The sequence below is a fragment of the Bos taurus genome, chromosome 11 (assembly GCF_002263795.3).
Source record: "Bos taurus isolate L1 Dominette 01449 registration number 42190680 breed Hereford chromosome 11, ARS-UCD2.0, whole genome shotgun sequence".
NCBI lineage: Eukaryota > Metazoa > Chordata > Mammalia > Artiodactyla > Bovidae > Bos > Bos taurus.
Window position 1 is genome coordinate 14,322,208 of NC_037338.1, and position 13,409 is coordinate 14,335,616.

General features: G+C 43.2%; 1 protein-coding gene across 4 annotated transcripts in view; it reads right to left on the reverse strand.

Annotated features, from left to right (window-relative positions):
- Positions 1-246: 246 nt before the first annotated feature.
- The window catches only part of SRD5A2 (steroid 5 alpha-reductase 2), a 48,403-nt gene continuing 35,240 nt past the window's right edge, over positions 247-13,409 (reverse strand). The window contains exons 3-6 of one of the 4 annotated variants that reach the window (XM_059891302.1): positions 9,420-9,521; positions 7,878-7,916; positions 1,815-1,969; positions 247-1,027 (exon numbers count right to left, since the gene is read on the reverse strand). In XM_059891302.1, coding sequence (XP_059747285.1) covers positions 1,833-1,969; positions 7,878-7,916; positions 9,420-9,521 — 278 coding nt within the window. In that variant the 3' untranslated portion in view covers positions 247-1,027; positions 1,815-1,832. Of the gene's footprint in view, positions 1,970-7,765; positions 7,917-9,419; positions 9,522-13,409 lie in introns of all 4 variants that reach the window. The other 3 variants (XM_059891301.1, XM_024998787.2, NM_001205937.1) reach the window with 3 other exon arrangements.

Here is a 13,409-nt window from a genome sequence, read left to right on the forward strand (position 1 = left end):
CAGGGGGAAAAAAAACCCCACAGAATAAAAGGGAACAAACACAGCTCAACACTTAATGAAAATATTTATAAGTTTGGGGGTCTTTTAATTTTAAAAATTACTTATCCATAATTCAAGAGTCATTTAAACAGCAAAACATGTATATACATGATTATAACATGTATTTTTCAGTCATATACATCTTCAGATCTTTTGAGTGTATTTTGTCTAGTGAATTTCTGCACTTAACACTACATCTGATGAAACTGGTGCTGACTTCTCAAAGAGATTTGCTAAAGATTACCAATTCTGGACACAAACCTAGACCTACAGAGACAAATATCATCATGCATTCTGATTAGGAGGGTTCAGTCCCTTCCTTAGAGAGCCCAAAGTTTCAGCATCCACTTGAAGGTGACCCCTTCCACTGAGGTTGCAAATTCTTATGTCTACCAGCTGACCAGTCCCAGTCCTTGGCAGGCTCCATAGGCCCAGATTCTCCAATGTTCTAAAAGAAACTGGAAAATGAAGAAACCTCCTAATTTTTAAATTTTCAAGACTTTTAATGTAAAAAGAAAAAGAAAACCAAACTATGTGTAAAACACTGTTGGGGCCAAACAAAGCAGGTTGTCTGCCTAGAGGTGTCCCTCTGGTTGTGAATTCCAGCCTCGTCTCCCAGGACTTCTAAGGACTGAAGTTCAAGGCACCTCTTGGGGATTCCTTCTTGAATAGATCCTGGGGACTGTGGTGCAGAAACTCCAGAAGGGAAGAGATGCTGGGTGCTTCTGAGATGCTTCACCATCACTGTACACGTCTGGTCAGGGGAAACAGCGTGCACTCTAATTCGGTACTTTCCATTGTCTGACACTCATTATTTGGCTATTTCCACCAGTTTCCAGGGCTTCTCTGGTGGCTCAGATAAAGAATCTGCCTGCAATGCAGGAGACCTGGGTTCAGTTCCTGGGTTGAGAAGATCCTCTGGAGAAGGGTATGGCAACCCACTCCAGTATTCTTGCCTGAAGAATCTCCATGGACAGAGTCTGGAGGGCTGTAGTTCATGGGGTCACAAAGAGACACGACTGAGCAACTAAGCACATACACACACCAGTTTCCAAAAACATGAGAGCTTGCAGTCTATATGTAAAATACTTTCTCTCTCCCTCTGTGGTCAACCAGAGTCATCTCTTCTTCTTTGCGGTCATTAAAACCTGACCTTTGATAAAATCCACACCAGTTATCTGTTAGCCTATGTATGATATTTCTAATGGGAACTGTGAAATCTTCAGGAAGACAGAGGCACTAAGACAACACACAAATTTGAAATGGGGTCAATGTATTATTGCATTTTCAGCAGAATGAAGAGAGGGCTCCTCTGCTCAAAGTCTACTTAATCATTTCACATCTTTCATAGTTAACTAAGGAAATGGGAGAGGTGAGTAGGTTTTCATTTGGGAGGAGAATTGCTCTGGGTCTGTGCAGCTTCAGAATTTAAATTGCTGCTAACTTGTATAGGAGTCAAATGTGTACCTTTAATAAATTCTATAAGCAATGCCCTCAACTCTAAGCTTTCTCGACTGCAGAAAGTCTTAACACTGATATAGAGTAGGTATAAAGCCACATGTACTTGGGTCAGTCAAAGAAAAAAACACATAGGAAAGTTTGTACTTTCTAGGAGGAAGAGCTAAGAAGCAGATATCTCTGCATTGAAAGGTGGGGCCTTATTCTTCAACAGGAGAGCAGCACAGAGACCCCCAGGGGGTTGGGAGGAGACAGTAGGGGGCCCATGCAGACTCCTCAGGCCAGCTGCCAGGACACCATGCTACTATTACACATACACAGTAGGACTTTAAAAGTTACAGGTTCAGCAGCTTGATGATTTTCAACAGGATCGTGGGAGCTTTGTTCCCTTGTTCTTTGGTTTCTTTAAAAGATGAATGGAATGAGGGCTCTTCGAGACTTGGGGTAGTCATCAAACATCTTGAGGTAGAATCTAAAAGACAAGAGAGGAATGATTATAAATACAATCAAGCAGCGGTCACTGGTTGAGGTTTGATCTGTTTGAAGTCCCTGTTACAAATCAGCCTGCAATTATTCGGGGCCTGACTCTTCCAGGTGGCCATCTGTCTATTTTCTTCCTCCCTCCAGCATCCTATCTCTTGCAAATGTTGAAGCTTCTCATGTTGGGAAATAAAAAACAATAGCCAGAGACCAGCAGTAGTGGCTGTACCACATGATGAGCGTACCTGATGCCACTGAGTTATATATTTAATATGGTTAAAATGGGAAATTTTGTTATGTATATTTTACCCAGTAAAGAATATATAATAGCCAGAAAGAAGTACTCGATGGATTCAACTGAGGCATACAGGAACCAGAGGTCACAAAGAGCATGGTCAAGGTTAACTGTAGAGAACTGGTCAGGTTTCCAGGTAAAATATCCCTTCACAAGGCCTGGGGGAATGCCAAAAGAAAAAAGAAATGTTACTTTGTATTGTCTATTGAATTGTGTGTCCCCTAAAACATAGGCTGAAGTTCTAACTTCCAGTACCTGAGAAGGTGACCTTATTTTGAAAATAGGGTCATTGCAGATACAATTTGTTAAGATAAGGTCGTACTGGAGCAGGGTGGGCCCTTAATCCAATATGACTGGTGTTCTCACGAGAAGGGGAGAAGACACACAGAGACAGACACACGGTGTGGGGTGGGGGGAAGCCTTGTGAAGACAGAGGCAGGGATGATGGGGATGCAGCTACAAGCCACGAACACCAAGGAATGCCGGCCACTGCCAGAAGCTAGGAAGAGACAAGGAAGGATTCTTCCCTTGAGCCTTCAGAGAGAGTGTAGTCCTCCCACACCTTGATTTCCGACTTCTGCCTCCAGAACTGCGAGAGAATACATTCTGTTCTTTAAGCCACTCAGTTAGTTCCTCTTTGGGCAGTCAAGGGAGACTAATACATCTTGTAAAAACGGCTTTCTCTTTAAGTGACCAGGCTGCTCTCTTAACTAGTTGAAGCTGGTAGCTCTTAAGCTATAATTAAACTGATACACTCTGTTCAAGTATCATAGTTTGAAATGGCAGACAGTGTTGATATGTCACAGGAGGTGGCTGGTTTTCCATGCAGTGATGTGGGGTCTGCTGAGCTGCCTTTCACAAACCCCAATTAGCCTTATAAAAATGACGCCCTCCAGCCTTCCCTCTGAAGCAGTCAACACAGCAGGACAGGGCTTCAGTTTGGATTTTGTTGTTGTACTAGCTAGAACCCTCTGGCAGAACTGTGGCCTCCCCTGACCAGGCCCAGCACAGTCCATACTCATCAGTCTTCTACTGACTGCTGCCCTGTCCTTACAGGATGGGCAACAGACCTACCTGAATGGGGCAGAATTATTTCACTGACCCCCTTCCAGGCTGGGGACCCCACCGGTGCCCTTCTCTACCAAGCCCAGGAGGGGGTAGAAATAAGTCATGAGGAGAGTTGCTGTTTCATTCATTTCTAGACGGTCTCTGCATAAATCCCATTCCAAGGAAAAGAACCCATTCTTAGTTAAGCCTTCAAGACTATGAAATTGATCATTAGCTGGACTAAAATGCCTATACAGGAGCCTAAGTGTTTCCTTCAGGATCCTGATTCCAAGCCTGTTCTCCCTTTGGGCATCCTCCCCACTCCCCACCCCACTATGTGTCCAGGAACAACAGGCTTTCTCTTTCCTCTAGCCCCATTTCATAAAAGGGATCTGAAACTTGTCTTAAAGCCTGATAGCAATTTAGTGTGTATTCCTTTCACTTTCAGTGATACTTAACTTTTTTTCCCCACTCTATTGCAGGTGCATGGATTCGGAGGGAGGTGGAAGCTGGTAAAGCTTTAGGCTAGACCAGTAGGTGAATGCTAAGTCTCTTCAGTCATGTCCAATTCTTTGTGACCCTATGAACTATAGCCTGCCAGGCTCCTCTGTCCACTGTCTCCTGCAGTTCCCAGAATTCCCCAGCAGAGTGTAGTCCTCCAGCAGATGACACAGTCCTGAAAGTGTCCCACACAGGTATCACACTGAATGGATGACCCTATCTTCCCAGGAGAAAAAAACACAGAAAGAATGAAGAGACAGAGCTAAAGCAAAAACACCACCCAGTTGTGGATGTGACTGGTGATGGAAGTAAAGTCCGATGCTGTAAAGAACAACATTGCATAGGAACCTGGAATGTTAGGTCCATGAATCAAGGTAAATTGGAAGTGGTCAAACAGGAGATGGCAAGAGTGAACATTGACAGTTTAGGAATCAGTGAACTAAAATGGACTGGAATGGGTGAATTTAATTCAGATGACCATTATATCTACTACTGTGAGCAAGTATCCCTTAGAAGAAATGGAGTAGCCATCATAGACAACAAAAGAGCCCAAAATGCAGTTCTTGGGTACAGTCTCAAAAATGACAGAATGATCTCTGTTAATTTCCAAGGCAAACCATTCAATATCACAGTAATCCAAGTCTATGCTCCAACAAGCAATGCTGAAGAAGTTGAAGTTGAACGGTTCTATGAAGACCTAAAAGACCTTCTAGAACTAACACCCCCAAAAAGATGTCCTTTTCATTATAGGGGACTGGAATGCAAAAGTAGGAAGTCAAGAAATACCTGGAGTAATAGGCAAATTTGGCCTTGGATTACGGAATGAAGCAGGGCAAAGGCTAACAGAGTTTTGCAACTGAACGCACTGGTCATAGCAAACCCTCTGTTCCAACAGCACAAGAGAAAACTCTACATGTGACCATCACCAGATGGTCAACACCGAAATCAGATTGATTATATTCTTTTCAGCCAAAGATGGAGAAGCTCTATACAGTCAGCAAAAACAAGACCCGGAGCTCACTGTGGCTCAGATCATGAACTCCTTACTGAAAAATTCAGACTTAAATTGAAGAAAGTAGGGAAAACCACTAGACCATTCAGGAATGACCTCAGTCAAATTCCTTATGATTATACAGTAGACGTGACAAATAGATTCAAGGGATTAGATCTGATAGAGTGCCTGAAGAACTACGGGTGGAGGTTTGTGACATTGTACAAAAGGCAGGGATCAAGACCATCCCCAAGAAAAAGAAATGCAAAAAGGCAAAATGGTTGTCTGAGGAGGGCTTACAAATAGCTGAGAAAAGAAAAGAAACTAAAGGCAAAGGAGAAAAGGAAAGATATACCCATCTGAATGCAGAGTTCCAAAGAATAGCAAGGAGAGATTAAAAAAAGCCTTCCTCAGTGATCAGAGGAAAACAGGGGAATGACCAAAGATCTCTTCAAGAAAATTAGAGATACCAAGGGGACATTTCTTGCAAAGATGGGCACAATAAAGGACGGAAATTGTATGGACCTAACAGAAGCAGAAGATATTAAGAAGAGGTGGCAAGAATACACAGAAGAACTATACAAAAAAGATCTTCATGACCCAGATAACCATGATGGTGTGATCACTCACCTAGAGCCAGACATCCTGGAATGTGAAGTCAAGTGGGCCTTAGGAAGCATCACTACGAACAAAGCTAGTGGAGGTGATGGAATTCCAATTGAGCTCTTTCAAATCCTGAAAGATGATACTGTGAAAGTGTTGTACTCAACATGCCAGCAAATTTGGAAAACTCAGCAATGGCCACAGGACTGGAAAAGGTCAGTTTTCATTCCAATCCCAAAGAAAGGCAATGTCAAAGAATGCTCAAACTACCACACAATTGCACTCATGTCACACAATAGCAAAATAATGCCCCAAATTCTTCAAGATAGGCTTCAACAGTACATTAACTGTGAGCTTCCAGATGTTCAAGCTGGATTCCGAAATGGCAGAGGAACCAGAAATCAAATTGCCAACATCCGTTGGATCATCAAAAAAGCAAGAGAGTTCCAGAAAAACATCTACTTCTGCTTTATTGACTATGCCAAAGCCTTTGACTGTGTGGATCACAACAAACTGTGGAAAATTCTCCAAGAGATGGGAACACCAGACCACCTTACCTGCCTCCTGAGAAATCTGTATGCAGGTCAAGAGGCAACAGTTAGAACTGGACATGGAACAACAGACTGGTTCCAAATCAGGAAAGAAGTACATATATTGTCACCCTGCTTATTTAACTTATATGCAGACTACACCATGTGAAATGTCAGGCTGGACAAGGCACAAGCTGGAATCAAGATTGCCAGGAGAAATATCAATAACCTCAGGTACTCAGATGACACCACACTTAGATAGAAAGAGAACTAAAGAGGCTCTTGATGAAAGTGAAAGAGGAGAATTAAAAAGTTGGCTTAAAACTCAGCATTCAGAAAACTAAGATCATGGCTTATGGTCCCATCACTTCCTGGCAAATAGATGGGGAAACAATGGAAAACAGTGACAGACTTTATTTTTGGGGGCTCCAAAATCACTGCAGATGATGACTGTAGCCATAAAATTAAAAGACGCTTGCTCCTTGGAAGAAAAGGTATGACCAACCTAGACAGCATATTAAAAAACAGAGACATTATTTTGCCAACAAAGGTTCTTCTAGTCAAAGCTATGGTTTTTCCAGTAGTCATGTATGGATGTGAAAGTTGGACTATAAAGAAAACTGAGCACCAAAGAATTGATGGTTTTGAACTGTGGTGTTGGAGAAGACTCTTGAGAGTCCCTTGGACTACAAGGAGATCCAACCAGTCAATCCTAAAATTCTGAATATTCATTGGAAGGACTGATGCTGAAGATGAACTCCAATACTTTGGCCTGATAGGAAGAACTGACTCATTGGAAAAGACCTGATGCTGGGAAAGATTGAAGGCAGGAGGAGAAGGGGAGAACAGAGGATGAGATGGTTAGATGGCATCACTGACTCGATGGACGTGAGTTTGAGCAAGCTCCGGGAGCTGGTGATAGACAGGGAAGCTGGTGTGTGGCAGTTCATTGGGTCTCAGAGTGGGACACGACTGAGCAACTGAACTGAACTGAACTGATGATCTTCCCAGGAAGCCAGCAATGACCTGGGTTATGATCTATAGAAGGTGGGGGCACGGGAAGGAGGAATAAACCCTGGTATTATGTAGACTCCAAGAAAAGAATTCTGGAGTTTCCAGGGCTCTGTGATTACCTGAACTGTTAGCACCAAACCTAGAAAACTAATACAATTATGTAAAGTTTAAAAATAAAATAAAATTTAAAAAAATAAAATAAAATAAAAAGCGCCCAGCTGGAAAAAAAAAAAAAATAGCAGCCACACTAGGTTCAGAGCTAGTGCTTTTCCCCACTGACTCTCCATCCAAACTGTGCCTCAGAACTGCCTGGGAAGCTCTGGAAAGTGCGACCTGGGGTCCCAGCCATGGAACACACTTAGAGAGTGTGGCCGAGGTGAACTGAAGCACCCCTTGTACCTCCTGACTCTTACCTGTAGCCCACAGCCAAACAGCAGCCATTGCCAGATAAGCCTGATAGGCGGGCACAGGGCCCAGTCAACTACCTCACATGGAAACCAAGTGCTCCTCTCTGGAAAGCCTTCTTCAACAGGCACGTGGCTTCGCGAGTCCCCTCAGTGCCCCTGTCTATGTGGAATTGTGTTTGCTCCTAGGAAGGTAAAAAGTGTCGCTGATGCTGCCACCCAGCTAAATTCCAACTTCAGTGAAAATCTGAGACGTCAGAATTGGCCCATCTGGGTTACTGTGTCAACCTTACCTTGTTAAAAATAAATCTTTTAGGTTTCTAAATCTGAGTCCGTGTTTTAAGAAAAGCCTGTTTGGAGAAGAAAGCCATGTGGATGCTGCCACCTTAATTGAAAAGTTTACCTATGATGATGAAAAGCTCGCAGCCCAAGGAAACAAAGTGAGAAAAATGCAAATGCAAGTGCTGGGAGGGACCAAGAGGCCAGGGCATAGCCGATCCATTCAATGATCTCACCGAGGAAATTGGCTCCAGAAACATACGTGAACAAGCCACCTGCGTGCAGAAGAATCAACAAGTCAGTCCCCTGCGCTCCATTATTGCCATGTGAGAACCCCTCTGCTTTGTTCCAAAACACATAAGGGCACCTAGGTCAAATGCGGGGCTGGAGACCGCCTTCAGAGTCGGGGGAGTTTGGTGCAATCCTCTTGGGGAGCAGGGAAAACAGTGTCGGCCTCCTGTGGCCCTCAGAACATCCTGCTTATATGTCAACCTCACACCCTGGTTACTTGGGAATAGTTAGAACTTCAAATATTCTGCACCTTTATCTCTGAAAATGCACTTGTACTGGTAAGGCTTCCCATCCTAAGTTTTGATGAAGTAAATATGGTTCTCTACATCTTTAAGAACACACAAGTGGCAGGAAATAAACAAATGCTACCCCCTGACTACTCACTAGTTAAGTCTAGTGAGACTTCTTGAAGAGGACACATGTGTTGGTTATGCATGATATGGCTTTATTCGCTAACCTAGGAAGGATCAGCACTCTACATACAAATGATTGTTAATTTCTTGTGTGTCATCTTGACTGGGCCATGTGGTGCCCAGATTCTTGATTGATCATTATTTCCGGGTATGTCCGTGACAGTGTCTGGATCAAATAAACAGTTGAGTCAACAGACTGAGTAAAGCAGATTGTCTCCCCACCCCACGCCCAGCCCCCAGATTGAGAAGAGTCAATCCTCTGGAGGCTTGAACAAAACAAAAATTGGCCGAGGGAGAATTCGTTCTCTGGTTTTGAGTTGAACATTGGTTTCCTGCACTCAGACTGGAACTTACACAGAAGCTCTCCTAGTTCTCAGGCCTTGAGAACTAGAAATTACACCACCTATTCTCTGGGGACTCCACCTTGTAGATGGCAGATTCTGGGATTTCTTAACCTCCACAGTCCTGTGAGCCAATTCCTCATAATAAATCTCTTTATTGATCAGTTGTGTGTGTGTGTGTATTTTCAGTCGTGTCCGACTCTTTTGCAACCCCATGACTATAGCCCACCATGGTCCTCTGTCCGTGAGATTTTTCCAGGCAAGAATACTGGAGTAGGTTGCCATTGCCTCGTCAAGGAGGTTGCCATTTCCTCCTTCCAGGCCCAGGGATCAAACCCCTGTCCTCCTGTGTCTCCTGCACTGGCAGGTGGGTTCTTTATCAGTGAACCACCTGGGAAGCCTAATTCAATCGGTTCTGCTTCTCTGGAGAGCCTCATACAGCACATGATAAACTGCAACAAGTGACAGCCTACTTCCTCCTGACCCCAACCCCTCACTCCCCACACTGAGGGTGTCGCGATTGCGAACCTGCCTGGGGGCTCTTCTCTCGCTCTTTCAGGTTCAGACCAGGAACACAAATGTATCGTGGGGCAGGATGGGACATGGAGGAGAAGCCAGGGACCTGCTGGGATAGACTGCATCATCTGTGCCCTCTCTTTTGTTACTCATAGTGAAACTCCTGGGACAGGCTCTCAAGGCAGAGTGAGAATCTGGAGGGCAGGGGAGACGTTACCTTGTGGAATCCTATAGATGATTTCTCCAGGCTTCCTGAGCTGGCGCAATATATAGTCACTGTGAATGTTGATTCCCATTCCCAAAATGAATAAGAAGATACCTTGGCAAAGAAGAGAGGGAGAAGTTAACAATGTGTGCTGTTTTTGGTGTTTTCTCACAATCAAAGTGTTTTGTGGTTTGTTTTTTTGTTTGTTTGTTTAGTTTGGTTGTTTTCTAAAAAATGAAGGGAAGGGCATTTGACCTCAAATTCTAAGAATGCTACTAAAGCAAGAAAGGAGGGAGGGAGCAACGTACCCTGGTCCCAAATTTGAATGAAAGAGCTATGCTGTTTCACAGGCCAAAAGACTGAAAATGCACAGTGTCAGGTGATAGAGATGAGTGAGAGAGGAGAGGGAGCCCTCACCATCATCTGACATTTAAATAAATAAGTACATAAGCAAGTAAATGAATGAATAAATAGCAAGCCTTCAGCTCATTCAAAAACAATCAAACCATGGTCAGCAAACTTAACCACCAATTAAAATCCCTCCTCCTTGACCACCCCCACTCTAGAGGCTAGAAGGCTGAGAAGAGGTCTTGTGACCTAGTTCTGCTGAGACGGTGTAAAGGAAAGCTTTCTGGAGGTTTCCTTGGAACTCTTTTGGTTTTCTGATAAAGGGGGCAGGTGGGACCAGTGCCTCTAGTGCCTCCCTCTTCCTTCGTTGCAGGTGTGATGCCTGGAGCTACAGGAAATGTCTTGCAACCATGTGGTGACTGTCATGAGGACATAAGATAAATATGTTCAGAACAGTGGAGCAGAAAGTGCCTGAGATCTTAGTGACACCAGGAAGCAGCTGAAGGAATGCAGAAACCACCTACCTTTGGACAATCTTGTTATGTGAGAAATATAAATTCTTAATTATTTAAATTACTAAGAGTTGGTTTAAAGCTCAACATTCAGAAAACTAAGATCATGGCATCCGGTCCCATCATTTCATGGAAAATAGATGGGAAAACAGAGGAAACAGTGGCTGACTTTATTTTGGGGGGCTCCAAAATCACTGCAGATGGTGATTGCAGCCATGAAGTTAAAAGATGCTTAATCCTTGGAAGGAAAGTTATGGACAACCTAGACAGCATATTAAAAAGCAGAGACATTACTTTGCTGACAAAGGTCATCTAGTCAAGACTATGGTTTTTCCAGTAGTCATGTATGGATGTGAGAGTTAGACTATAAAGAAAGCTGAACACCAAAGAATTGATGCTTTTGAACTGTGGTGTTGGAGAAGACTCTTGAGAGTCCCTTGGACTGCATGGAGATCCAACCAGTCCATCCTAAAGGAGATCAGTCCTGGGTGTTCATTGGAAGGACTGATGTTGAAGCTGAAACTCCAATCCTTTGGCCACCTGATGTGAAGAACTGACTCATTTGAAAAGACCTTGATGCTGGGAAAGATTGAGGGCAGGAGGAGAAGAGGACGACAGAGGATGAGATGGTTGGATGGCATCACCGACTCAATGGACATGAGTCTGGGTAAACTCCAGGAGTTGGTGATGGACAGGGAAGCCTAGCATGCTGCAGTTCATGATGTAAGAAAGAGTCTGACATGACTGAGCGACTGAACTGAACTGAATTGAAAAGTTTTCTGTGACTTATTGCTCAGAGCAGGAATGACTGATATATCTACTCTTGTGGAAGTAGTTAGAGAGCTTGGCACCTAGCAAACCAATTTTCACACTGCACACTCCTCTTCCACATTCACAGGCACAGAAAAGTCTGAGATGAGGAGAGCCAGGACTCTGTATGCTAGGTCTTATGCCATAGATGCCCAAGCCCGGCTCTCAGCCAAGTGCATGTGTGCTGATCAAATTACAACAGGCAAAAAGCAAGAACAGTTGAATTAAAAGCAGTCACGTCTACTCTCACCTCATTTGCTATGATATGAAGCAATCATTTTTAATCTTGTCTAGTCAAAAGATTATTATCCTGGAGGGAAGGGACACCAGTGGAGGGAGCACCAGGGAATGGGAGAGGGGCGGAATAGCACACACAGCAATGAGAATGCAGGCACCTTCCATGTGATGTCTGTGTGTCCCTGGACAAGTCACTTAACTTCTCTGAGCCTCAGTTTTCTTATCTGTAAAACGTAGAATCTAACAGCACCTATCTTACAAGGATAATATGAGATTCATTCACGTGTTTACTCTTTCATTCATTTATTCAAATAACATTTGCTGAGGTCTTACTATGTACCAAGCACTGTCTTAAACACCAGGGACGTAGTAGTGAGAAAAGCAGTCAAGGTGTCTGTTCTCATAGAGATTACATTTCAGTGGAGAAACACAGAAATGAATTAAAATAATGAAAAAATTTAAATCACATATCACTACAAAGCAGAAAATCAAAGTAGGATGATGAAACAGAGAGTGAATTGGGGTGAAGAGGAGGTGTCTCTACTTTAGATGAGTTCAGTAGGGAAAGCTTTTCTGAAGATTTGGCATCTGCCCTATGATTTGAATAATGAGAATACAAAGATCGGTATTTGCGGGGAGAGCTTTCTGGTAGAGGAACTAACAGATGCAAAGGTCCTAAGGATAGTATAGGTTTAGTATGTCTAAGAAACAGAAGGAAGGTGCTGCAGTTAATGCTTTAAGATAGATGGCAGGAGGTGGGGGATAAGGAGATGAGAATAGGCTGATAATTTCAAAATTTCATTGGGCTCTATGGGCCATGGTGAGAAGTTCGGATTTTTAAGAGCAACAGGAAGCCACTGGCAGGTTTTAAGCAGGGGAGAATAGGATCTGATGTCAGTTTATTACAAAAGAAGTACATATGTCTGTGGAAGATGAAATGCTTATTAGCAAAAATAAGAAAAACAAGACACTTTGTTCCTACCGCCAATAAACACTCTTAGTGCATATCCTTGAGATCTTCATGTTATGTAATACCTCGGCATATTCAGTTTCCTCAATATTCCCAGAACTCTGCTTCTAGCTGGTTTGTGTAAACCAAAGTCCCAAACAGGCACACATCTAACATCTGGTCATTACATCCTTTAAGGACATTTATATCTAGCCCAGATTCCTACCTTTTATTTTTTTTTCAGGACACTGACTTCTTGAAAAGACTGAACAGTTCATATCATTTCAGTCACTTAGTCCTGCCGATTCTTTGCAACCCCATAGACTGCAGCACGCCAGGCTCGCCTGTCCATCACAAGGTCCCAGAGCTTGCCCAAACTCAGGTCCATTGAATCGGTGATGCCATCCAACCATCTCATCCTCTGTCATCCCCTTCTCCTCCTGCCTTCAATCTTTCCCAGCATCAGGGTATTCTCCAAGGAGTCAGCTCTTCGCATCAGGTGGCCAAAGTATTGGAGTTTCAGCTTCACCATCAGTCCTTCCAATGAATTTTCAGGACTGATTTCCTTTAGGAAGGACTGGTTGGATCTCCTTATAGTCCAAGGGACACTCAAGAGTCTTCTCCAACACCACAGTTCAAAACCATCAATTCTTTAGTGCTTAACTTTATAATCCAACTCTCACATCCATACATGACTACAGGAAAAACCCTAGATTTGACTAGATGAACATTTGTCAGCAAAGTAATGTCTCTGCTTTTTAATATGCTGTCTAGGTTGGTCATACCTTTTCTTCCAAGGAAAAAGCATCTTTTAATTTTATGGCTACAGTCACCATCTGCAGTGATTTTGGAGCCCAAGAAAGTAAAATCTCTCACTGTTTTCCATTGTTTCCCCATCTATATGCCATGAAGTGATGGGACCATATGCCATGATCTTAGTTTTCTGAATGCTGAGTTTTAAGCCAACTTTTTCACTCTCCTCTTTTACTTTCATCAAGAGGCTATTTAGTTCTTCTTCTCTTTCTGACATAAGGGTGGTGTCATCTATCTGAGGTTATTGATATTTCTCCTGGCAATCTTGATTCCAGCTTGTGCCTTGTCCAGCCTGACATTTCACATGATGTACTCTGCATAAGTTAAATAAGC